The sequence below is a fragment of the Felis catus genome, chromosome B3 (assembly GCF_018350175.1).
Source record: "Felis catus isolate Fca126 chromosome B3, F.catus_Fca126_mat1.0, whole genome shotgun sequence".
NCBI classification, from domain to species: Eukaryota; Metazoa; Chordata; class Mammalia; order Carnivora; family Felidae; genus Felis; species Felis catus.
In genome coordinates this window covers 34,883,284-34,911,196 of record NC_058373.1, presented here as the reverse complement: position 1 = coordinate 34,911,196, position 27,913 = coordinate 34,883,284, and the positions used below count along the sequence as shown (strand labels likewise).

At 40.7% G+C, this 27,913-nt stretch overlaps 2 protein-coding genes across 2 annotated transcripts in view; one reads left to right on the top strand and one right to left on the bottom strand.

Moving 5' to 3' along the window:
- Positions 1-25,707, bottom strand: part of UACA (uveal autoantigen with coiled-coil domains and ankyrin repeats) — a 95,619-nt gene extending 69,912 nt beyond the window's left edge. Inside the window, exon 1 of the mRNA XM_003986991.6 lies at positions 25,481-25,707. Within this exon, the coding sequence (XP_003987040.3) occupies positions 25,481-25,564 (84 nt within the window). The 5' untranslated portion in view covers positions 25,565-25,707. The remainder of the gene's footprint in view (positions 1-25,480) is intronic.
- LOC123386232 overlaps positions 25,563-27,913 on the top strand; it is a 33,365-nt gene continuing 31,014 nt past the window's right edge. The window contains exons 1-3 of the mRNA XM_045060651.1: positions 25,563-25,676; positions 25,756-25,905; positions 26,111-26,233. Coding sequence (XP_044916586.1) covers positions 25,563-25,676; positions 25,756-25,905; positions 26,111-26,233 — 387 coding nt within the window. The remainder of the gene's footprint in view (positions 25,677-25,755; positions 25,906-26,110; positions 26,234-27,913) is intronic.

Genomic DNA, 27,913 nt, shown 5'->3' with positions numbered 1-27,913 from the left:
AGGACCTCTCAAGATAGAGCTCTTAATTCTCCACAGTCCCGATGGAGGTGGACAGACTGTGAACGGACTCAACAGTACATGTCCTTCGTTATCATTTAACCAAGAAATAGGAACAGCGAGCAGGGACACAGCTGAAGTAGCTATGAACGTGCCTGAATGAGAGCAGAGGTACGCTGATACGGAAGGTTTGCAGGAATTGTGGCACTGACTGTGCACGAACGATACAAAAGGATGAAGACATCTAGTCATCAAAGCACCATGGCTTTCAACATTCGCATCCCTTCATTTATTCCATTGTTCTTCTACTTTCAACAAGCAAGCTTCTGCTAAACTTGCTTCCCGTTTATGGAGAGACTGGATGGAAGGAACCAGCCCACCGGCCAGCGGATTTCATTCTCCTTATACATTACTTAACACCGCAGTGAACTTTTGGGTTAACTCTGCAGCTTCTATTCCAATCAAGATTGAGTTTCTGCTTAAACAAGGCTAAGGTGAATTTATCAGGGTGACAAAAGGCCTTCACCTTGCAATGGGAAACTGAGTCTCCCCTAACAAAACTTCTAATTCAAACTTTTACAAGACACGGAATATATTAGCAGCACAGAGGAAATTGTAAAAACTGTAAACGATATTTCTCAGTTTCGAAGCTTCTTTGCTGTTCTTTCGGTAACGAAACTAAATGCCTCTGAAATTTAGCGTTTTTTTTTAATGTTTATCTATTTTTGCGAGTGGGGGCAGAGGCAGAGAAGGGGGACAGAGGATCTTAAGCGGGCTCCGTCCTGACAGCAGACAGCCCGATGCAGGGCTTGAATTCACAAACGGCAAGATCGTGACCAGAGCTGAAGTCGGATGCCTAACTGCCTGAGCCTCCCAGGTGCCCCTAAACTCCAGGCTTCAAAAATACATATTCCCTACATAGTTTCTTCCAACTATTCTCATTTCATTCAGCTTTGCGTTAATTTTTTTGTGAACTACAAATAAGATCACAGAGCTCAGAATATTGAAAAGGCATACAAACGTTAATCAAGGTTGTAAAATCACAATTTTAAGAAATAAACACTCAAAAAAAAAAAAAAAAGGAAACAACCAGAGTTAACAGCGATGGAATGTGGAATTAGAGAAGTTTTTTTTAATATTTCCTGTATTTTCTAAATTCTGTGAGTATTATTCCGTTCAGCCTTTATATAAGAAAGACCCATTCAGTTGCCTTAAGCAATAACAAGATTTATCATAAAGACACACATAAAGAGCCACAAGGGAAAATCGCACAGAAAATAAATGATGGGAACAACAATTGAATGGTCCCCAGGTCTGGAGCTAGAGGGGGGCCCCCGGGGTCACCTGAGTCCTAGGAACCTCCTGAAGAGAGTACCCGGAGCCACCTCCAAAGCTCTGCGGCTGACACGGCCCAGCGCGGATCTGGGTGATCTTAACAAGCTCGCCCTCAGCCAGGGACATCCTTTCTTTGCTTCCATCTTAAGCTCCGAAGCTCCAAATTTCTTTCACTGTATGTGTAGGCTGTGGTTGACGTACAAGAAGGTTAGGGAAACAGGCAGCTTTTGCTTAAGGATTAAGCAAGTGGATTTTAGAGGAAGAATTATACATACACATGGCTTTTAGGAAGATCCAATAGAAGAGATAGAACTGGGTATATTTTTAGACCCAGTCTTTACCCATGTAAAGTCTTTACCCAGTTAAAGTCTCCTTCCTGGTCCCTGGCATTTTGGGGGGCGGGGGGCATCGTAATCTATAAAAGAAATTTTACATTTATGTTTCTAAAAATCACAAAAATATTATTTAACAAAGCACAGTATAAAGTGTGTTCTCATTTTACTATAGAAACAGGCATGGTAGAACAACTAGAAAGAGCACATAATCAAAACAAATAGGTTACTTCAAAATTATTTTATAACATATCACACAGAAATAATATAAAGCACTCTAAAACTGATTGCTTCTATTTCAAATACTTTTCTGAACTCTACTGTCCACAGAGCAGATAAACTTCCATTGACAACCTATTTACAAATTATTTGAGATACTTTATCACGTAGGAATATTTCAAGTCCCATTGTACTTTCCATCTGTTCCACTCAGCTTTAATTGGCTAAAATAAAAATAATTGTTCAAAGTCTCCTCAAAAACTGAAAACATCAAATAAACATTAGGTAGTGATGTTTAAGATTTTAAGATTTTAAAATTATTGCATACCCTCAAATTGTCCTAGAACTTCTGCTCGATATGGGCAGTTATCTCAGATGTAGTTTTCAAGCCTTTTTCATTTCAGAAATGTTCTTCAAGGAAGCTCTGAAATGAACAAAACGGGATTGCTCTGTTTGAAGACAGGGTCCCTTTACAGCCTGTATTTCTTCCTTTGTCCCTGCACCACCTAAGATCTTTCATAGGGCAGCTCCGAGGATAGCAGGCAAACGGTCTACGTCAAATGCGTGTGTTTATTCAAAACGTCGATAGTCACCACTCTTAACTAAACCTTCCAAATTCACCTCTTTTTTTTTTTCTTTTAATATTTATTTATTTTTGAGAGAGAGAGAGACAGAGCACAAGTAGGAGAGGGGCAGAGAGAGAGGGAGACACAGAATCCGAAGCAGGCTCCAGGCCCCGAGCTTCAGCACAGACCCCGACACGGGGCTCGAAGTCACGAACTGTGAGATCATGACCTGAGCCAAAGTCAGACGCTTAACCGACTGAGCCACCCAGGCGCCCCCAAACTCATCTCTTAAAGTGTGATCCAGGAATGGTTGAGAACCTCATGTCATATTCCTGAATTCCTTAAACACAGGAATCTATTTTTAAGAGTTTGGTGAAGAATTTGGTGTGTATTTCTCCAATTAAAAAAGTCTCCACTCATCAAACAAGGATTATACTAATGGACTGTCCTCCAACTTGCTTGTTTCACATAATAAACACATCTTGAACATCTTGACAAGTCACATATACGTAAGTATGGAGAATTTTCACATTCTAAATGATAATTTCTAAAGATTTACAATTGTCTATGATCAGAGAAAACGAAGACTTCTTTTTTTTTTTTTTTTTTTAATTTTTTTTCAACGTTTAATTTTTTTTGGGACAGAGAGAGACAGAGCATGAACGGGGGAGGTGCAGAGTGAGAGGGAGACACAGAATCGGAAACAGGCTCCAGGCTCCGAGCCATCAGCCCAGAGCCTGACGCGGGGCTCGAACTCACGGACCGCGAGATCGTGACCTGGCTGAAGTCGGACGCTTAACCGACTGCGCCACCCAGGCGCCCCTTAGAGAAAACGAAGACTTCTTAAAAGGAGTAAAAAACAAATGCTTTAGTTTTTCTGTTTTTGTTATTTCAGGTACCCTACATTGATTTTAGAATTTAATGTCGGGCAGATTATGACATTAAATTTGTACTGGCAGATACCTTAATGGGAAACACCTCTGGTTTGGGGTTTGGAAGAAATTGCCAAATTTCTAAATGTTTTCATGTTTTAGAAATATTTAATAACTATTAAAAGCAATTTTGAATGTTTCACATTCTATTTTACATCAGTCAAATAGCTGCAGACAAAGACTAATTTAAATTTGGCATGGAATAATAAGTAGTTTCCATATTAATTAGGATGCTTTAAGTATTTTGCTTTTACAGTCAAATTCGTATTTATCATAAACTATTCTAAATGTTGTATTTTATTATGCAAATGGAATTAAAACATTTTGTTCTGATTTTAATGGAATGCTGACATAGTCAACAGGCTGTTTGAATAATACTTTCTCTACTTGAGAAATGGAGCTTCAAGTCCAGTATCTTTATTATCATCTGAACGAAGGACTGTACTTTTTATTTATATTGAGGTGATTATTCTAATCCTACTTAATAAACACTGACGCTGGTAACTTTTTGGCTGATGGTGACACGAGGCACGACCTTTGCTAAAGGCAGGGCTGGGAGCTGTGCATCACATGAGTCTCAGCTCCCTGGCTCTCCCCCGGTCACTGATGAATGACCCCTTAAGTATTGTGAGGGGTATAGGGGTAACCCATAGACATTATACTGTTTCCCTGACTTTCAAGGATGCAGAAATGTTTTACAGTGGGCAGCTCTGAGATCCAGAAGAGTTGCGGTGCTTTGAAATCATTCCCGGTTGGAGCTGGGAGACGAATTTTTTTTTTAATTTTTTTGTTTAATGTTTATTTATTTTGAGACAGAGAGAGACAGAGCATGAATGGGGGAGGGTCAGAGAGAGAGGGAGACACAGAATCTGAAACAGGCTCCAGGCTCTGAGCGGTCAGCACAGAGCCCGACACGGGGCTCAAACTCACGGACCGCGAGATGGTGACCTGAGCCGAAGTCAGACGCCCAACCGACTGAGCCACCCAGGCGCCCCTGGGAGACGAATTTGAATGGGTGGCTCTCAGGGCTAAGTGTCTGAGGCAGACTGTCTTGAAGATTGTCTCTTTTGAGTGTGGCAGTACCCTACTTGAGAACCACGCCTATATTGTGAACAGATTAAGAAGAGTGAGGTTTTCATACGGAGTCTTATAAACATCTACCTTTAAAGGAAAAAAATGGTGTTTTTCTTGAGGTCAAAGTCTCAAATTTTATATTAGACTCCGTCTAATTCAGTTTTTAATTTGCACAGTATTTTTCCCATATTTAAAAACATTTGTTAGTCTATTTGCTTAGATGTGTTTATAAAATATAATTACTTTGTTATATACAGGATATTTGGATTTTTTAAAGGAACATCTTTTATACCTCAATCACAGCCGTGTACTTAAAAAAAAAAAAATAATAATTGGCCACAGTCCGTAAACAGAACCAAGCCACACCCAGAGGCCAATTCCTACAAATATGTAATTTGCTTGGGCTTTTCCAATAACACAGATATACCACAGCCTCACACATGTAATGTGTTTTTCTCTTCTTGCAACTCTTCCTGAACTTATCATTAATGTGTTAGGGAAAGATGAGTTTGTTTGTGTTTTAATGTTTGTTTCTTTATTTTGAGAGAGAGAGAGAAAGAGAGGCAGAGAGAGAGAAGCCCAAGCAGGCTCCACGCTGCTCCACCTGGGGCTCAGTCTCACAAAACATGAGATCACGACCTGAGCCAAAATCAAGGGTCAGACACTTAACTGACTGAGTCACCCAGATGCCCCAAGATGAGTTTTTAAATAGGCTTAGGAGTACAAGAGTGCCTGGCTGGCTCAGTCAGTGGAACATGCAACTCTTGATCTCAAGGTTGTGAATTCGAGCCCCACGCTAGGTGCAGAGATTACTTAAAAATAAAATTTGGGTGTACCTGGGTGGCTTAGTCTGTTGAACGTCCAACTCTTGATTTCAGTTCGGGTCATGATCCCAGGGTCATGGGATCGAGCTCCACACTGAGCGTGGAACCTGCTTAAGATTTTCTCTCTCTCTCTTCCTCTGCCCCTCACCCTTACTCATGCTCTCTCTCTCTCTAAAATAAAAAGTAAATAAAATCAAATCCAAATAAATTTTAAAAAATAGACCTAGGACTCTATAGGCCAATTTTTAAAGCTTCATTATTTCTCAAGTGAGAGCATATGGAAAATACAAAAGAAAGTTTTAAAAATAGCCTAGCATGAACGAATTTACTCAATAGCAATAAGATTTATTATATTTTACATTTTTTTCTGGTTTCGGCATCCTCGTCTGGATTATGATAACCTACTAATGGTCTCCTTGCTTCCACCCTTGTCCCCCACTCCCTACAGTTATTCTCCACACAGCAGTCAGAATATGTTTTAAAACAAGTCAGATTATGTCACTCCTTTGCTTAAAACCCTCTAGTAGTTGTATTCTTGCCACAAATATTGAGCCTAGAAGTAATAATCAGGAAGCAATCAAACAAACCCAATACATGGGATGTTATATAAACAAAAACAAAACAAAACAAAACAAAAAACTGATCTGCTAAACTCTTTAGCCTGGAATCCAAATACAATCCAAAACCATTACCCAAACATGATCCAGACCCCAAGAGATCACGGATTTAATCTCCTTCCACTTTCTCCCCTTTGTTCACTTGACTTCAATCTTTATTTCAACAATAACCAAATTATGGAAAGAGCCTAAATGTCCATCAACTGATGAATGGATAAAGAAATTGTGGTTTATGTACACAATGGACTACTACTTGGCAATGAGAAAGATTGAAATATGGCCTTTTGTAGCAACGTGGATGGAACTGGAGAGTGTTATGCTAAGTGAAATAAGTCATACAGAGAAAGACAGATAGCATATGTTTTCACTCGTACGTGGATCCTGAGAAACTTAACAGAAGACCATGGGGAAGGGGGGGAAAAAAGTTAGGGAGGGAGCCAAACCATAAGAGACTCTTAAAAAGTGAGAATACTCTGAGGGTCGATGGGAGGTGGGGGGGGTGGTGATGGGCATTGAGGAGGGCACCTGTTGGGATGAGCACTGGGTGTTGTATGGAAACCAGTTTGACAATAAATCTCATATAAAAAAAAATCTTTATGGCTTTCCTGTCTATAAAACATGAAGACAACAAATGCAATCCCATATCAAGTCTTTTTTAACAAGCCCTCTGCCTGGCATTATTAATAATCAGAGGAAAAGGCAAAAATGTCCATTCTCCCACAAAAGTGTTATTATTTCATCACGTATCAGTTTTCTATTGCTGCAAAACCAAACAGTGATTTAAAACAGCAACCATTTACTATTGCTCACAAGTCTGCAGGTCAATTGGGCAGTTCTGCTGTGCCGGGCCAGACTGAGTAATCTCAGGCCCACACAGGCCTCTACTACCACCTGCCCAAGGGTGTTGGGGCCTGGCTGGTCTAGGATGGTCTCTTTCCCATGTCTGGTGAGTGGCTTGCCGACAGGGCAAAAGCAGCAACTGCTAACCAGCAGTGTGGCATGGGCTCGCTCGTAAGAGAGAACAGAAGCATGAAAAATCTTTGATACCCAGACTCAACATCATTTCCAACACCTTCTATTGTCCAAAGCACAACCTAGACTCAAGAAGCAGGAAAACAGATAGTCACACTGCAGCCTGTGGATACAAGGAAAGGTACAGAATAGGGCCATTTCTGTAATCAATCTACTAACTATCATGACAAAAGCACTTTTTTAAAAATCCTGGTTCACCTAAGTGGTGGAAAAATGGAAAATGCAAAGGACTACAGAAACTATACTTTGCTATGATGACATATAAGGCAGGGTTTCTCAACCTTGGCATTATTGACATTTTGAACCATGTTAAGTTTTTGTTGCAGAGGGACTGTCCTATGCATTATAAGAGGGTTAGCAGCCTCCCTGGCGTCTTCCCACTAGACATCATAGTACCCCCCAAGTTGTGACAACCAAAAATGTCTCCAGACATTGCCAAATGTCCCCATGGGAACAAAGATGCCTGCAAGTTGAGAACCGCTGCCATAAAGAGATGAATTAAAGCAAAAATAATTTGGTCTTATCATTTGCAATATAAACTAATGTTGCTTTAAAAGTTTGTTCAAATGATTCTAAAATGCAAATTTTATAGATGTGTAAGATATATACCAAATTCTCAAGTGGCTACATATTAAAAACTCAAAATTCAGGGGCGCCTGGGTGGCGCAGTCGGTTAAGCGTCCGACTTCGGCCAGGTCACGATCTCGCGGTCCGGGAGTTCGAGCCCCGCGTCAGGCTCTGGGTTGATGGCTCAGAGCCTGGAGCCTGTTTCCGATTCTGTGTCTCCCTCTCTCTCTGCCCCTCCCCCATTCATGCTCTGTCTCTCTCTGTCCCAAAAATAAATAAACGTTGAAAAAAAAATTAAAAAAAAAAACTCAAAATTCAAAAACAATAAAACAAAAAAACTTCAAAATTCCACTGATGATAGAGTCCTGCTAATTTATATAATTTAACCAAAAATTCTGCCATATTTTTGAAATCAATAGGAAAGATAACTGTGTTAGAAGTTCAACTAAATTGATACTATTGGCTCTAGAATTCGGTTTGAGATGTGTATCTAAGCCCCAGGGATTCTCTCCCTCCCTCTGCCTCGCCCTTTCATGAACTCTCTTTCTCTTTCTCAAAATAAACCAATAAACATTTTTAAAAAATAGATAAGGGTGATGTTAAAAAAAAAAAGTAAGCAAAACCAATCAGAATCAGAATATTCCCTGGACAATTAAAAAAAAAAAAAAAAACAACAGATAACACTTTAGAAAAGGTAGCAATCACAGTCATGTGATATTTGCTGATCTAAACTATTTTCACAATACTTACATTACTAAGCTGCTATACACAAATCAAACTACTTCAACTGCCTAAGAAACTTTATAAATCTTTATAAACTGAATATTCTTACATTCATGTATAAATCTGTGATCGCAGTGGCCAAGTCAAGTCATATACACAAGAACCAATTTAAAGACCCTCGCTGTAGATTCTCTGGGCAAAAAAACAATAGTTTCTCCTTCAGAGAAAAGAAGATGGGGTAACTTGAGAATCAAATGAGGCACCAATGAGCAAAGCCAGGACCAGGATTAAGGGAGAGATTTGCTTAGGGTACCAAATTTAAGGAGGGACTCATTCGGGATCAGGAAATGAGCCAAAATAGGAGGCAAGAGCCTGTTGTTTTAATCTCACCTCCCACTCAGCAGGAATTGCACCAAGCAGAAAACAGCACACTGATTCCCACATGCCCAAGGTCTGTCCTGTTCTAAGCCATGATGGCACTTGCCACCCCACTCATCATCTGCGTCCCCTCAAAGGACCACAGGGTCTGCTTAGCCTGTTAGGAGGGATGGTACCAAACAGGGACAGGGGAACTCAGCAGAAAGAGTCACGTATAAGCACACACTCAGAACACTTAAAAGTTTTCAAATTGTGAAGGAGGAGAAGTCAGGCATTCCAGAAAGCTCCCGAAACTGTCCTTTATAAAGTTGGCCTGGTGTTTAAAAGTGGTTTGTAGGGGCGCCTGGGTGGCTCAGTCGGTTGGGCGGCCGACTTCGGCTCAGGTCACAATTTCGCGGTCCGTGAGTTCGAGCCCCGCATCGGGCTCTGGGCTGATGGCTCGGGGCCTGGAGCCTGCTTCCAATTCTGTGTCTCCCTCTCTCTCTACCCCTCCCCCGTTCATGCTCTGTCTCTCTCTGTCTCAAAAATAAATAAAACGTTAAAAAAAATAAAATAAAAAATAGAAATAAAAGTGGTTTGTAATTTTCAAGCACGTGCGTTCACACTTGAAATGGAAATGTTGCCATTTTACACATTTATTTCCAATTACTGCTATTTAACTGAATCAGTGTTATCACCCAGGGACGATGACAAGCAATAGTACCCTAGGTGGCTGGCAATGTTGGTTTTAATAAATCAGTCCGACTCCAGGATTACTCGGAGGATACGGTCTCATCTCCACGACAACAACATTCCTTCTCTAGCCCTCTTTGAGGAGTATCTACCACGCTGTGCAGTCAGGAGCAGACACAGGAAAGTTGATCTTACAGGTCAGAACCAACAATAACAACAAAAACCCAACAGGACAGGCTCATTGCGTTAAATGAGACACTTCCTTTGTCTTAGGGGTACAGCCCAACCCACCACACCCAAAAGCCTCTCTAATGGACCCTAAGTGTAGTGCCTTCCTCCTCTGTGACGCATCCTTTCCCACGCCATCAGTTCAGCAGCAGGAATGTAATTAGATCTAAGCAATTAGGAAAACTGCTATTCTACTTCCTCAGTTGTGTGTACAGAAAACGCTCTGACTAATAAAAGCTGAACTTACAAGGGCCCTTGCAGTAAATAATGCCTTCACTCTAAGAGGCATGAAGGACTCAAAGTGGCTTGAAGGCAAGCAATAAGAAGACGTCCTTGCACATCTTTATTTTAAAGGCCACACACAAGCGACTTTAAGTCTATCTTTCCAAGCCACTCTTAGACCTCTCTGTGGACTCTCTTTTTCAAAAACAACACGCAGGCCTGTGCGTTCTCCCTGTCAGTATAACATGGGCCAGCAAGAGCTGTTTCCCCAGCAAATGAATGAAATGGCAAATGTTAGGAAATACAGGGCTTTTACCTAATTACCCACGGGTTCTTGCTACCCATGAGCTTCATGATATATTCAGTAGTTAAACAATATTAGGGGGAACATTCAGAAGTTTTTCACATGTGACACTTGCCAGCAAGAATCTTTCAAGGCCAATGATTTGTATGTTCCCAGTAATAAATTCCCAAATTAGGTTCCTAGTTTTATACAAATCAGTTCATTATAAATGCTATTAATATAAGTCTATTTTAGGGGCGCCTGGGTGGCTCAGTTGGCTAAGTGTCCGACTTCGGCTCAGGTCATGATCTCACGGTTCGTGGGTCTGTGCTGACAGCTCAGAGCCTGGACCTGCTTCGGATTCTGTGTCTCCGTCCGTCTCTGCCCCTACTCTGCTCATGCTCTGTTCTCTCAAAAATAAACAAACGTTAAAAAAATATAAGTCTCTTTTAGTTACAACAAGTCACATCATGACAAAAAAAACCCAGAAGATAAAAATCTCATAATTCGTCATGATGATCATCTTTGTATATTCCCTGCTGATCTCTTCCCGAGTGAATGTTTTATATGACTACTATCAGGTTGCACCTCTGTTTTTTATTCTGATTTTTTCACTTGTAAGAACTCTATCTCTTCCACAGAACTTCTTCATATGGTTGCAAAATAGTCTTGCATATTAGTGTTCTACTGCTGTGTAAAAAATCCCTACAAACTTAGAGGCTTGAAAACATACTTACTTATTACTTCACAGTTGTGTAGGTTAGAAGCCCAGGTGGGACCAACTGGCTTCTTTGCTTAGGGTCTCCCAAAGCCAAAGTCACCAGCCAGGCTTGGCTCTTACCTGGGGACCAATGCTTCCAGGCTCGTTCAGGCTGTTGGCAGAACTCAGTTCCCTCCAGCTGTAGTTCTGTGGCACCTGTCTCCTTGTTGGCCGTCACAGCCTCTCTCCCACAGCTCTTGAAGGCCACTGGCATTCCTTCTCCCACAACCCCGTACCCCCTCAAGGCCAGCAACAACATGACCAATCTCTCTTGTCCTTCAAAACTCTCTGACTTCCAGTTCTGCTGTGAGCCAGAGAAAAATCTGTTTTTCAAAAGTTCCAGTGATTAGAACAGGTCCACCTGGATAATCTCCTTTTTGGCCGACCCAAAGTCAAGTGATTACAACCTTAAATGACATCTGCAAAATCTCATCTGCCACATAGCAACATAATGGTGGGCATATTTTCTCATCATATTCAAAGTCCTGGGGATGGGGGAGATCGTGGAGGATCGTTTTTAGAATTCTGTCTACCACACCTCTGCGTCGCAATCGAAAATGTACACTTAACTGTGGGTTGTGGCTGAAAAGCTTGAAGGTTATCTTGCCACTGGGTCAGAAAACCTGAAAGGTCCTTTCTAACTCTAAAAATCAAATATTTAAATGTATTAAAGAAATAAAGTGTAAAGTTATTTTAAAACTCGGGGGAAAGTTACATGAATTCTAAAATTAGTTAAATAAAAAAGTGGGCTGAAGTTCAAAAAAAGAAACATGTTTTTGCAAAACTGTCACCTCTTTGGGGGCCAGTGTTCTAGTCACAACAAAAGGTTGAACATTTAGGAAATAATGAACCATTAAAGTGGAAATAAAGGTTAGTGCCACTTTAGTGCTAAATCATAATGCCTGGGGAAAACAGAAGCAAAGAACTCTGAAACCAGTGACAATTTCCATAACACAAAACTCCAGTTTGATTCTAAATATGCAGATTGGAGGGGAGGTAAATAGGCCAAATAAAAAACTAGCTCATATATAGATTATTCCATCCAAAGTTCATTAAGAAAAACTAGGACTAAGGATATGACCCTGGGATCAGGCTGGCAGGGCCTCTCAGGAAGGATTCAGCTGACTGACTTTCGTTTAAGATAGTTCCCATTGGCACCATACAAATCAGGTGGAGGAGGAGGAGGAGGAGGAGGAGGAGGAGGAGGAGGAGGAGGAAAGAGAAAAGAGGAGGAGGAAAGAGAAAAGAGGAGGAGGAAAGAGAAAAGAGGAGGAGGAAGGAGAAAGGAGGAAGGGGGAGGAGGAAAGAGAAAGGAGGAAGGGGGAGGAGGAAAGAGAAAGGAAGAAGAGGGAGGAGGAAAGAGAAAGGAGGAGGAAGAAAGAAAAAAGGAGGAAGAGGAAAGAGAAAGGAGGAAGGGAAGGAAGAGGAGGAAAAAGAAGGCGGGCAAGGCGAAAGAGAGGAGAAAAAGAAAGGAGAAAAGAAGAGGGGAGGAAGGAAGGAAGGAAGGGAGGGAGGAAGGAAAAGAACCTGACATATAGTCAGTGCTAAATAAATATTTTTGAATGAAAATACAATGTAACAGATCATAAATACGTTTGTGGCCTTCAGGAAATTCTTCCCCCTAGGCAGAGAAGAAAGTCTTTCTAAATCTCAGCTACTCTTGAGCTAAAAATTCTGGGGCAGTCTGCAAGGGAGCTGGATAACAGCTCCTAGAAGTGACACAAAAAAATTGAGGGCAGGCAATAAAACTGTGAAGACCAAATCTGTTAAATAGTGGGGGAACTGAACTGTGCTGAAATTTTTAGTCTCAAAGTAATTATAACCTATACAGTGGCAAATATATAAGTAGCGTGTCCCTCAATAGAATTCCAAAGTCTTGTCTCCAGCAAAAAAAAAAAAAAAAAAAAAAAAAAGAGCCAGGATCCTGCCTATTGGTACTAACAGCAGAAAGAACATGTTGATAGCTGTGAGAGATACCCCTAGAATGAGAAGCCTGTGACGGTCAGAAATACAAAATACTAACCATAGTTTCAACTCTGCCCTTTTCTCCACAGCCTGCAAAGTAGTCATTCATTGTGTTACCCCAGGAAAGTTCAGTGGGGAAAAATATGCATTTCGTAACCTGACAAAGACCTCTCCCTTGCAAGTGTATTTTTAAATTCAGCTAACCAACTCAAAATCCCCTTGTACAAAAACAAAAGTTGTACTTTTCTTAGTCTTATTCTCTATTCATGCAAACATTAGAAAAAAGCAATTCAAATTAGAATTCAGAAGGTCTTTTCATTCCACATATAAACAATAAACTTTACTCTTCACCCCATCAAGATGTGAGCAACGCTTTCTATATTTTCAGAATAGGATCAGTACAATTTTAGGTACACCTAACAAAAACTAACGTAATTGTTTTAACTGACAGATAACAACCACTGCTGAAATTTCTATTTACATTGTTGTACAGCTTCCAAAATGTTGGCATTCTTTTTAGTTACCTATAATCTCTGATAGGGTAGAAAGCCAAGTAAAATCATCCCCACCTTACAAGAGAAAGAATTGGAACTTCCGAAGTAACTTGCCCAAGGTCACAGAGCTTTTCAATCGCAGCGCCTGGACTCAAACCAAGATTTTCAGGCATCTTCTTAATCCTGATCTTTTGCCTATAGAATATCTCTACTTATATGGTATGACACTAAAATGAAAGATGCTTCTAAAACTGCATCACATTTTCCTTCTATTTACACAAGGAAAAGGAAAATCATAGAATAATTTATGTCAAACAAAAGCATTGATTTTGATAAAAATTCTTATGAAATAGACCAATATAAAAACCAAAAGCAACAATACAAGAAAAAAAAAGATATAATGCCCTTCTGCATCTCTTGATACAGTCTTTAAAGTCTAGATTGTCTGATATAAGTATGGCTACTCCGACTTTCTTTTGTTGAACATTAGCATGATAGGTGGTTCTCCATCCCCTTATTTTTAATCTGTAGGTGTCTTTAGGTCTAAAGTGGGTCTCTTGTAAACAGCATATAGATGGGTCTTGTTTTCTTATCCATTCTGTTACCCTACGTCTTTTGACTGGAGCATTGAGTCCATTGATGTTTAGAGTGAGTACTGAAAGATGAACTTATCGCCATTATGATGCTTGTAGAGATGGAGTTTTTGGTGGTGTCCTCTGGTCCTTTCTAATCTTTTGTTGCTTTTGGTATTTATTATATATATATATATTTTTTTTTCATCTTTTGCCCCCTCAGAGAGTCCCCCTTAATATTTCTTGCAGGGCTGGTTTAGTGGTCACCAACTCCTTTAAAATATCAGTATTATATCATAGATAAGAAGATATCTTATCCTTAAGTGATGGATGCTACAGTATTTAAAGGTAAAATATAATGTCTGCAACTCTCAAGAGACTTAATGAAAAATGTGTGTATATATTACATACAGATAGAGCAAATACAGCAGAATTTTGACTCTTGAATCTAAGTAGTGAGCAAGTAGGTCCTAATCCACTGTACTATTTTATATTTCAAATTTTCATAATAAAAGTTGGAGAAAACTTTTATGAGCACAAATTAGATATGTGCTCAAAATCTGTGCTTACAAAGATTATTAGAATAGCAAATTAAACTTTCAAAAGTATTTTGCAAATAGCATCATCAGAATATTGAGCTATTCATCCAAACTGGTTATAAATCAAGCTCACTTTAAAACAATGCCAACTTGCCGGCCTTCAAGAAGACACAGGCGGTGTTCTAGCACACAATTACCTCTGGTCAGGGACTATGCCTCCCACACACTGCATCATGCCCTGGGGGACTCACTGGGGCTCACTGAGGGCCAGCAAGCAAGGGCTCTCGTCTGTTGACTGTGACTTTAACAAGTTACAACTTCTCTGGGTCTCAGATAGCATGTCTCTAACAGTGCCCTCCTCTCTCTCCCTTACAGCACTGTAAGGATTTGGGCCCTCGGGGATTCCTGCCTACACTTCGGCGGCGGCAGCCTCATGAACCATCCACCCGCCCGCCAAGCTTGAGCCCCTACAATCCCTCCTAAACAGGCCTATCAAGTAATCCATCCGAAGCACAGTTGATCGTGTGATTCCCAAATTCTGAATATACAGGACAAAGTCCAACACTCTTAAAATATGGCGTATTTTAAGCCATTCCGAGATTTAGTCCCAACTTCCCCTCCTGCCTATCTCCTACTCAATCCCCTCACCTATTTATTACTCATTCTAGGAGCCACCAAAGCTAAACTGACAAACCAACTGCCCTCTTCCCCCGCTCTTGACACTTTTCTGCCCCGTGCCTTTGCTCTCTTGCTGTTGCCTCGGACAGCAGTTTCTTCCTTTCCTGGATCGCATAAGCAACTGCTTAATGGGTACAGACAGGGTTTCCTTCTGGGGTGACGAAAACGTTCTGGAACTAGACAGAGATGGCAGTTACACAACACTGGGAACACCCTATATGACACCGAGTTGTTCACTTTGTGACTGATTAACTTTGTGTTGTGTGACTCTCACCTCCAAGTTTCAAAAAGCAGCAGCAGCAGCAGGCTCATCCTGCAGGGAAACACCTGCACCGACTCCTCAGCCCCAGACGGGATCCGCACGGAGACCGCAGAGACCCGTTCCCCTGTCACAGCAGTTAGTACTTTGTAGCATGTGTTTAAAGAATTCCCCCACCCGACTTCCAGCCTCCTATCTTCCTCATCTTCTCATCCCTCAGAAACACTGTTTGTTTGGTTTTTTAATAAGTAAAACATAGAGACACCACTTATATCCTTAGGGGCAAGAGACTGGAGCAGATGGTCCTTTGAAGATCCAGATCTAAAAGGCCACAAGGGCATGGATTAATTGGAAAGGAAAAGGTCAGGAAAGACTGCCGTTCAGCTGCTTATAAGGGTAAAAATGGAAAGACCGTTGGTGAGATTTTTCAGTTCGTAATAATAAGAACTAACATTTATTGAGTTCTTAACTTTAATTAATAGTCCCATTTTCCAAATGAGGAAACAAATATATTTAAGTAACTTGTCCAAGGTCACAAAGGGGCAGCAAGATTCAAACCCAAGTGGGCGGACACACTGCCCTGCCTCCATACTGCCTCAGACAAGGTTTCAAGAGGTATGTATGAGTGGACATTCTTTGGCCCACAATTTGGCTTTTCTGAGGCTAAGAAAACACTCCCTTTTCCACATTTATCTACTTAGCCATTGCCATGAATGTCGATATTTCATAAAGTGCTTTTTTAAATATAAAATGTTAATTTGTCAAACCTTGACAACATAGCAATAAGGTCAGTATTAAAAACGTATCATCCTCCCCCGCCAAGAAAGTATATACCCTAGGGTACACACTTGTGTGCACACACCTCCAGCTAGTAAGCCCACAATTTTTAGTTCTACTGGACTCTCAGATCTTGCTTCACCAATTTGTCCTCCAAAATATTTAAAACCAAGAATGATAAGATAATATGTTGGGCAAAGACACACACACACACACACACACACACACACACACGCAAAAGCAAAAAGGGATAATATCACAAAATATGACAAAGTAGAATTCAAGACAAAAGTTGAATAGGACAAATTAAAGACTTTTATACCACTAGTTACACTCCACAGTGAATGTAAAAAAATCCAAGATTCTTAATGTATCAATTATCACAAAATTAAGTACAAAAACTAAAAGTGGCAATAAGCCTAGAAATATGTTCACACTCCCTAGCAATCAAAAACCCAGATTAAAGCTGTAATTTTTTTCCGATCAGGTCGACAAATGGGTTTAAATGATAGTGCCCATTTTGGAAGGGTGTAGTGAATGCCACAATTTCTACACTGCTGGAAGGAACACAAATTGGGTTTGAGACTTAGCATAAAAGGCCTTCCTTCCCTCTAAACTTCCTCTCTCTCATTTTCTTCGGTACATACATGGTTTAAGATTCAAATGCCATCTCTTGGAAATTCTATCAGTTCACATGGTTAAAAACGTGAGTTCCAGAGTCAGGTTACCTGATGTCCACTTATTAGCTATGACACCTTAGGCACGCAAATTACTTAATTTTGTCTGTAAGATGACAGCAATAGTACCCACTCCTTAGGGTTGCTGTCAGGATTAAGTAAGCCAATGCAAAACACTTTAAACGATGCCGGGACATACACGCTCAGTACATGTTGCCTATTGGCACTTGGATTTCTTATCAATAATTTCTTTTTACGTAATTGACTAGTATTTGCTAAGTATTCCTGGTGGGACATTTGTATCTGCTCAAATCATTTCAAATTACTTATAATTTTAAGTACAAAGCTTATCGGAATCAAAGATGATCCAAAAAATGATACATGTATCATCACTGTTATCAAGATAATTAAATTCTGATTGAATAATAAAGAGGCAATATGCAATCTTTAAAAAGGGCATGACCAGTGGCTTATGGCATAGTAAAAAGCATTGCGGGTGACTTATTTTATTCTTTATCTTCAACTGTATTTTGTTTTCTATAGTGAACATGTCTGACTCTTAGGGCACGGGGAGGGGAAGGTTTTTAAAACAATAGGCAGTCACTTATCTTGACTGCTTCAGTCATACACTTCTTCTCCCTCCAGGGCACTTGCCAGGTCTGATTCGATTATACAGTTCATCCCATCTCATCCTTCACCACAGCTTTAGTAACTATCATGGCTCATCTTTTGCACATCACTTTGGAGACTATACCATTCTGAAATAAATTCATCAATGTTCGTAATAGTCAAGACTCCCGAGGCTAACAAAAATCCAACAGACAAAACCGTTTTTGTGACTACAAAAGGGTAATTCTTTTCTTGTCTTTTTGTGTTATATATTTAAGCCTAGAAGAGAAAAGCTATATAAAGCTTTTAATTATTTTACGATTCAGAATAAGGAGGCATCAAGTGTATATTATCCTGCCATTCTGTTTATAATTTCAGGAAGTGCATTTCAACCATCATTTTTTGGCAAATTTCCTACAGAAATCAATTTGATCGCTCTTATATAACTAAGCTCAAGCAGGTGGAAATGTTCGACAATTTACTATATGCCTTAGGTGTCAAGGCAAATGTTTGCATGATTGCTAACAGGACACTTAAGTCTTCTAATAGGATAGAGATGAAACACAGGAGTTGTAATGTTTAAGTTTAATATTCTTGGATGTAGATTTCTTTACCAAGTATGTTGCTGGCTGTTAGCTCATTCTAAGCAGGCAAGAAAAGAAGGATAAACTTGTTAACTCCTACCCATACAATAATTTCTTCACATGAAATTTTACCAATTGAGAAATCTGTCTGAACAAGGACTTAAACTTGTCAAGGAACTCAAATTCTTTATTCTTGAGAGAGAGAGAGACAGACAGACAGACAGACAGCATGAGCAGGGGAGGAGCAGAGCAAGAGAGAGACACAGAATCCGAAGCAGGCTCCAGGCTCTGAGCTGTCAACACAGAGCCCGACGCGGGGCTCGAACTCACAAGCTGTGAGACCAGGGCCCGAGCCGCAGTCAGACTCTCAACGGATTGAGCCACCCAGGCGCCCAGGAATTCAAATTCTTAATTCAAGTTAACAAGAAAAGCTTTCCTGTATTCCCCTCTAGCTGCCACCCTCCAGCTCCTCACTCTGAAATTTTCATCCGCACCTCATCTGTGCCACCTCTATGGGAATACCAAGGTTCCTTTCCACATCTGATGCTCCCTCAATGCACTATGGAATTTCACAGCTCTACACCACTGCGTTTGCTGTTCTTTGGCCTGGACAACCCTTCAAACTGTCTATCTGGCCCAGGCTCAAGCTTCACCTTTTCACCTCCTCCTCCTCCACCCTACACATCTGTGCACCCACAGCAATTTATATACACCTCTATCACTCCCTGGCTTTTAACATACTGTATTGTATGTCTGGCTCTTAAAACTTTTGAAGGCTGTGGCTAGATCTTTCTCATTACGGAATTTTTAGGACATACACAAAATACAATAGTATCACAAAAGTAAATACAACAGTATCATGAACCAGCCAACTACAACAGTGAATTCATGACCAACCCTGTTTCAACTCTACCCCCTACTACTCACTTCTCCCATCCGCCCACTCACAGATTATTTGGAAACAAATCCCAGACTTCACATGGTTTCATCTGTAAACAATATACTTCTAAATGTTTCTCTGAAAGATAAAAACTCTTTGCAAACATAACCACATCGCTACCATTATCACATTTAAATCTTTTTAGGTAATGGTTCCACAATGCCATCATTTATCCCGGTGGTGTTTACATTGCCTCATTTTATTTTTATGATTAATCAGGGTCCAAATGAAGTCTATCATTGCAATTGGTTAATATGTCTCCAAAATCTCTTTTAATCTCCAGATTTCTCCATTTTTTTTTCTTATTATAATTTACTTTTGAAGAAACTAAGCCATTTGTTCTAAGTTTCCCATGATCACAATTACATTCACTGCATCCCCATGTTGCTCTATACCTGTATTTTCTGTTAAATGGAGGCTCTTTGGGCAAGACTATTCATAGGTAGTAATGAATATTTCTATCGGGAGAAATAGACAACAACCCATCTGGTTGTCTTTCCCTTTGAGACCTTAGTAGCCACTGATAATCACTGTCTGTGCTCTAGATCCATCAATTCAATAGGAGCTGGGAAACTGTGACATATACCAATTCCATCATCCCAACTTCATCTATTAGCTGGGATGAAAACACCTTGTATAAAAAAGAAACCTCCCTCATCAAATACTTGGTTGGCTTAAGGAAAAGTATCAGACTTCATTCTTTGTCTTTATTTTCTGGTTCTTAAAAGAATACATCGGCTCCCTAACATCCTCCAAAAGTGACAAGTTTCTCTTTGTTTTGTAATCATTATTATGAATGCACAGATTTAAAGACTAGTACACTGCCACATTATCCTTATTGATGATGGAACTGTCCCAGCACTGGCCACATGGGAACCTCTTCAAGTTGGCTCCTGAGTCCGAACCTTTGATAGCCTCCTTGCTTTCTAGTGTGACAGAGGATTCCAGGCTCCACTTACACATTTTCTGCTTCCAACTTGGAATTACCTATTTCTTCACGGAGGACTTAATTATAATTCACTCTTGAGCCTGACTTATGTGTTCCATCAACGTTTTCCAAACTAAATAGGGTCCAATTCCTGAACTAATAATTTTAAATTTGAAAAATGTGGATTGTGCACAATAAACAAAGATTTACAATCATTATTTCACTCTTATTAATAAGCAATTAAGGGGCGCCTGGGTGGCTCAGTTAAGCGCCTCTTAGTTTCCGCTCAGGTCATGATCTCACAGTTCATGGGATCAACCCCTGCCCCCCCAACCCCCACCCCATCAGGCTCTGAGCTGACAGTGGAGAGCCTACTTGGGATTCTCTCTCTCTCCCTTGCTGTCTGCCCCTCCCCACCCTCTCGCAAAACAAATAAATAAACTTTTAAAAAAAGAAGTAATTAAAATCCTTAACTACTCAGGTGCCTGAGTGGCTCAATCAGTTAGGCATCTGACTCTTGATTCTGGCTCAGGGCATGAGCTCACAGTTTGTGAGTTCGAGCCCCACATTGGGCTCAGCAAGGACAGTGCAGAGCCTGCTTGGGATTCTCTCTCTCCCTCTCTTATCCTCCCCCACTTGTCCTCTCTCTGTCTCAAAATAAATAAATAAACTTAAAAAAGAAATCCTTAACTACTCATCATTTAAGTTCTTGAATTCCCTGTGTACCAACTCAACTGTCTGCTTTAGTATTATAATAAAATTCAGCAATTCAAATAAGCATGATCACCTGCAGTTAAAATCAAAAATATAAAAACAGGGTTTCTTTATTGTGATCTTCCTTCAAGAACCGCAAGAAATGCAATGCAGGGATAATTCTAGGAAATTGTCTGAACAAAACTTTAATTAAGTTAAGCGTTTTTAATTAAAGGTTGGCATCCTGGGGGCGCCTGACTGGCTCAGTCATGAAGCATGCAACTCTTGATCTCAGGGTCGTGAGTTTGATCTCCAGCTGGGTGTGGAGATTACTTAAAAAAATAAAATAAAATCTTTAAAAGAAAACAACAAAAATAAAGGTTGGTATCCTAAATGAAATCGAGTAAACAATGCTCAATTAAGTATCATGAGTTTAAATGTAACAATTTGTGATCTTAATTCTTACTATTCACATCACCCAAAAATCATTGTTATAATAATAATGTTAACATCTTTTCAAATGTACTCCAAAACAGAAAACGCTTCTCAAAATCATAACTGAGACAAAATTTAATCTTTTATACTTTCTAAACATCTCATACTTGTGTTCTTAGTGGGAATCAAAGGAATTTCTTGAAGATATTTTTCAGTTGCTGTATCTGTAACTCTAAATGTGTTTAGAAATACCAATATTTTTTCAGGTTACTGAGATATTAACAAGATGCTTTAGAATGTATTTGGTTGCTCATTCATAAAATTCATTGCCCCCAAATCAGAGTAGCCTAGAGAAACAGCAGAAAACTAACTGCAGAACCTCCCATCTCAGAGATAACTAACAATCAGCATTTACTCCACTACAAATGATAAGTATAAGTACAGTTTAGGTGGAACCCCCTTCCTAAATGTCTGTTAACAGTATTTGTTACTGTGACTGCTCTGGAAATACAGTCTCTTAATTTTAATTACTCAATTTTCCTAGTCTGAACTAGGTGAAAACGGAATAGTCTATTCTCACTGTACACATAATTGTATACATAATTGTACATATAATTGCATATGTAATTGACTAGATTTGAAATAGCATTTACAGTCATTCAATTATCCCTTTCAGAAATCTGAAGCTCCAATTTAGTGATTAAGATAAATGTCAACAACAAAAATAGTTTTATTTTATGATTAAAAGATGCAGCTATCTCCAGATTCATCTAGTATAGGACAAACTCTCAAACGTATTTTACCCACAATTTATAATTATGAACTACATTTATATATATATATATATATATATATATATATATATATATATAAACATAACCACTGTTGAGTGAACTCTAAACTCATTGGCATATTTATAACCATGGTACTATTCAAAATATTTTAAATGACTTTTTCTTTTCTAATAAATTTTTTTTAATGTTTATATTTATTTTTGAGACAGAGAGAGACAGAGCATGAACGGGGGAGGGTCAGAGAGAGGGAGACACAGAATCTGAAACAGGCTCCAGGCTCTGAGCTGTCAGCACAGAGCCCGACGCGGGGCTCGAACTCACGGACCGCGAGATCATGACCTGAGCCGAAGTCGGCTGCCTAACCGACTGAGCCACCCAGGCGCCCCTTAAATGACTTTTTCTACATATAACTTAGCATGTTAAGCTAATAATCTGTATTTCACATACTATAAAATATTTACATACCTCAGTCTATTGTTAATGCATCTCTTTCAAATAAATAACCTTAAATAAATACAAGAAGAAAAAGATTTATAAAATACACATGTTAAGATTTTTCTTCCTCAAATCAAAGTTGTGCAGAGAACATTATGATGATTACCATGATAATTAAATGACTGCTTTAAGATTCAAATTAGGTAATCATGGGGGTAAAAGGGAGGGGGGAAGCAAGATATATATATATATATATATATATATGCCTTACACCAGATTATTCTATATGGATCAAACACTTATAACACTTATAAAACATGGACAAATTAAAAAACTAAAAGAAATTAGGTAGATTTTTTTTTTGCTTAATATTACAGAGTAAAAAGATGAAAATATAATGTAAACCTAAAAGTCACAAAAGGTTAATAAACTGAATTGCATAAAAATAACCACTTTCTGCATAGCAAAAGCCACCATAAACAAAGTCCTAAGATGAATAACCAACTAAGAAAAAATATTACTCCTACTAAAATGGCTAATTTCCATGACATAAAGTATGTACAAATGAATTTAAAAAATCAACAACCCAATAGAAAAATGCAAAGGATAAACTGTTCATGAAAAAGAGAAAAGATCTATTGGGAGTTGGATTGGAATAGCATTGAATGTATGGGCCAATTGAAAGTTGATGTTCTTAAGATAATGAGTGTTCCAATCCAAAACATGGTTATTTATCTCCTTATTTAGGTCTTTAGTGATTTTCAATAAAATTTTGTGATGAAAGAAAGAAAGAAAGAAAGAAAGAAAGAAAGAAAGAAAGAAAAAGAAAGAAAGAAAGAAGGAAAACATGCAGCAGGCTCTTAAAAGCATGGAAAAAATAATTTCTCACACATTGGGTACATGATGTATGGAAGGAAATTTAACATTCTTCACTATTACAAATGCGCGTATCCTTTAACCCAGCAATTCTTTTAGAAACTGATCCTACACGCACATGCACACACACACGCACATACACACATAAACTTGAAATATACACAGGTTTATTCATCATTGCATATTACAGCAAGGATCTGAATGGAGAAGCTCTGATTGGGCCTAATTATTTACAATTTAAAAAATGATATAGAATAAGTACAGTATGCTATCATTCCCATAAAGGGTGAATATTTATATTCATATTTGTTTGTAGGTGCTACACTCTGAAGGAATATGCAATTAACTGGTAACACCAACAATATATACACGTGTGACCAAATCTGCCTGACATTTGGGATTATGGTATAGATTGAAAGCAAAAGGAATCTATTTCTCCTGTACATTCATTTCATTCTATCTTGGTTTGGTGTTATTCATCATCACACTCATTTATTTTCATTTAAATATTTTACAAAGTTTATTCTAATGTCTAACTTAAACAGAAATGCTCACTTTTTCTTTTTTATTATTTATTTATTTTGAGAGAGAGAGAGAGAGAGAGCGCGAGCGCGCGCGCATAAGCAGGGAAGGGGCAAAGAAAGGGAGAGAATCCCAAGCAGGCTCTGCGCTGTCAGCATGGAGCATGAAGTGGGGCTCAAACTCAAGAACCATGATATCGGGACCTGAGTTGAAACCAAGAGCGGCATGCTTAACCGACTGAGCCACCTAGGCGCCCCAAAATGTTCACGTTTTCTAAGCAGGCAGAGTCTGTCTTTTTTATACTATGTATTTCTCTTTATTTTTATGCTACTTTAAGAAAAAGAATGCTCAGTTTAGTAAATACTAAAGATTTAAGGTTGGAGAGATGCACTTCATGTTCCAAATGTATAAAATGCAAACTGGCAGGCTAACAGCAATAACAATTAAATACTCTGCATTTCTAGAGGAGAAAACAGGATACAATTAAGGTATAGAAACCTCCCAGTGGGATGTGGATCTGTAGCCAAACAAAATGGGAAAATATAGCAAATAAATACAGAAAAGCTTATCTTTTACAAAGCTGAAAGGCAACCTGCACTACGAAAAAGTTTAATCTTTAACTACGGTGACCTCTGATATCACTAAATATTTGTCAATTATTATTTTAAAAAACAACGTGAAGCAAAAATCTCTTATGTGCTTATAAAACAAGTCCATGCTTTATTAAACTTCAAATCATCAAGTATCGTGCCATCTATAACTTTCCTTTTTTTTTTTTTAACTGGCAATTAAAGAGCCTAGTTTTGCCACAATGTCCTGTTAAGACCGAGTAAAATCATCGCAGAAGTAGGCGAAGAGAAAGCCACAATTCTGAATCAACTCCTAACCAGAAGCAGATTAAATAGTATTCTCATAAAAAGCACACAGACTCATTTAGTACAATTTGTGCCACATTATAAAGGCCCTTTTTAGTAACTCCAAGTGGGCAAACTGGGCAGTTTGGGCATCCCATCTCGTGTACGTTTCTGACTCGTCGCGACTTTTTAAAGCAACCTTTCATTTAATAACGCAGAATTTTGATGACACTGCCATTCTTCTGACTTGCCAAATTATCCAAATCCCAACATCTGCAGTCAGGCTGTTTCTCAAGATTTCTGATCTGCTGCCAACTAGAGAGAGGCCCTGAGTACTCGTGAGCGTGCACGCTGAGGCCGGGCTGCCGAGCGCCGCCCGCCTGTCCCCCCGCACGTCTGTCCCACAGGTGAAGCTCGGCCCCGCAGGGCCACCACCTTCCCAGCGTCACCACCACTTCCAGGACCGCTCCCTACGATGCTTTGTCTGCATCTGCGCCCTAGTCCGTCCGCCTCACTCAGAAATCCAGCTTCCCCAGTGATACAGCGACGGCGGCCAGCACCCGACGTCCCCTGGGCCGCGGAGTCTCGGACCCGAGGAGGGTGCGGAGTGCGACCGGCCGGCACCCGGGCCGCTGCCCTGCCCACCCGGATCGTGGGGCGCTAGTCCCCCCCGTCCCGGCCCCCCGCGGGCCCGGCCCGACAGGACGCGCGTGGGGAACCGGGCCAGCCCCGGGCGAGGGGAGGGGCCGGGGTCGCCGGGGAAGACGGGAGCCAGAAACCCGGGATGGAGGGAGGAGTGGGGCCGATTGAATCCCGGAGCGCCGGGGTTTCATCCAGGAGTTTCGGGGACCTGGGGGTGAGCGGCGGGGGATGTGCCGTGGCGGCGACGGGGAGGGTCTCCAGGGTCTCCGCGCCGACGCCGAGCCCCGGCCCAAGGGAGGAGGAGTCCCCGGGACGACGGAGAGGGACAAGCTGAGAGGAGGCTGAGCAGGGCGGCGCGCGCTTCAGAGCAGAGGACCCCGCGGCTCGCGGGAGGGCAGCGCCGGCAGCCCTGGCAGCCCAGGACACGCACGGGCCGTGGGACTCACCGCGCTGGCGGTGGCGACGGCGGCGCCGGACGACGCGGGGCCGGACGCCTCCTGCCTCCTCAGGCGGGACTTGAGACTCTTCATGGCCAAGTCTTCGCAGTCCCGCTCCTGGCGGCGCGGCGCGCCCGAGCCGCGCGCGAACCTTCAAGTGTGCGGGCTGCGAGCGCGCGGCGAGGCGACGGAGGCGGCGCCGGCGGTCCCGGCCCCACCTGCCACCTGGGGGGCCCCCCGGCTGCCCCCGGCTCCGGGCCTGCGGTGGGGCTCCCCTTCCGCAGCCAATCCTCCCGCGGCCCTGGCGGGGGTGGGGCCGGCTCCGGCCAATCGGAATCCGGGAAGGGGGCGGGACTTCCCTTTCAAACTTCTTAACACCCTTCCTCTCCCTGCTGGAAGAAAAGTTTAGAACTTCAGCCGCGGGACTGGCGGAGGTGAGCGGTGGCTACTTGGAAGGACGTGGGAACCAGTCTCCAGGCCACCGGTGCCTGCCTACTTTAGTGGTCTCAGGTCTAAAGAGAGCAGAGGGTCCAACCTAAGCCAGCTCGCGTATTGGCCGGATCCCCCCACCCCCACCCCAATCTCCTACCCATGTGCTTTTTCCCCAAGTTAAGTTCCCTTTCTTTCGTCTGGTCCCAGGAAGAACACACAGCTTTCAACTTCCCTGCCGTCGGCCGGTGTTTTACTACACAAATCCCAGTGCCTGGAAACAACCACACGCATCTAAACTCCGGAAACATACCACAGCCTCTAAGGAATAAGGTGCGGGCGCTACGGAAAAACATACAGTTAAGAACAGACTTTGAAAGACGTTACAGTAAATGTTAGATGGTCAGTGATTATTTGTTGGGGAAGAACCTGCTGCTTTAGAGAGAAAGATGGAATGGAGGGGGAGAGAGAGTGGGAGAGCATCAACAAAATATAGTGGTAAAGACAGCGGTGAAAAAAGGAGAGACGAAATTTTTGAGAAAAAGAAATAGTCACATTTTGCTACACTTTTTGCTTTCTGACTTCATCTTCCCTCTCTGCTCTAGTATTCCCTACTTAGCCTACTGAATTAGTTTGTACTCCTCCAAAAGAGAAAACGAAAAAAGCTTGGATCTTCCAATGAGAATCCAGGCTTTCAGTAATACTATTTCAGGTAAAAACTTATAAATTAATATGGATAGTAATATATTTCTTGGTTTTCAGCTGTAATTGTCCTCCTTCCTCCTCCCCCCCACCCCGCAACAAAAAGTATTTAACTAATATCTATTAGATCAGTCTGCACAGATTTTGTTAAGACATCACAATTCTCTGAATCCGATCCATTCATTTATTCATTCAACCCACACGTATGTTTAAGGAGTACTATACACAGCTAGTTACCAGAGGGAAAATAATAAACATGATATGTTGCTTTGCATCCAGGAAGTTTACAATCTAGTGAGTAAGACAATAAAACAGGTAATCTCACTAAAGTATGTAGAGTTTGCCTCAGCTGCTAGGAGACAACATAGATAGCCCAGTTCTACAGTCTAAGTTCAAGGAAGAGCTGATGGAAGAAGCAAAGCCTGATTTGATACTTTAACTTATTTAAAAAAAAAAAAAAATGACCCACATAGCCAAAGTGATACAAGAAGTTGCCAAAGGAGAACATATCATGGCCTTTTCTTCAAAATATTTTTCATTTTCTGCAAAAATACACTAAAGCTAATGAATTGATCCATCCTGTCCAGAAATTCGGATTAATGAGAATCATTTAAAGGAAGGACGAAGAGGGGCGCCTGGGTGGCTCAGTCGGTTAAGCATCTGACTTCGGCTCAGGTCATGATCTCACGGTTCATGAGTTGAAGCCCCCCATATGAGGCTCTGTGCTGACCACTCAAAGCCTGGAGCCTGCTTTGGGTTCTGTGTCTCCCTCTCTCTTTGCCCCTCCCCTGCTCGCTTGCTCTCTCTCTCTCTCAAATAAATAAACATTTTTTTAAAGGAAAAAAATTTTTTAAAGGAAAGATGAAGAAACAGGCAGGTGAGCAACACCCAGTAATTTGCTTTTAATATGACATCTTCAATCATCATTAGGGTCCGTTTTTCCCAGCAAAATATTTATTCTAGCAGGCACCCATTTGAAAAGATAAACAGTCCATGTTTCTGACTAACAATGGATTCTTTTTGTCTGAAAGGTCAGTGGCTTCCTTTAGAATTTCCTTAGAAGTAACTCAAGGTTTTATTTAAATACTGTTAAAAAAAATTTTTTTTAGAGCTCTCTTGGAGAAGCAGCATTCAAAGATTGCGTTAGCCCTTAACAAAAAAGTAATTAACAGTGAATTTTGGCTTGATTAGTTCTATGAAAGGAAATTTCTTTGACTCTTCCTCTTTCCTCAGATCCACAACCATTCAATTTTTGGTGGCTCTTTTTTTTTTTTTAATTTTTTTTAACGTTTATTTATTTTTGAGACAGAG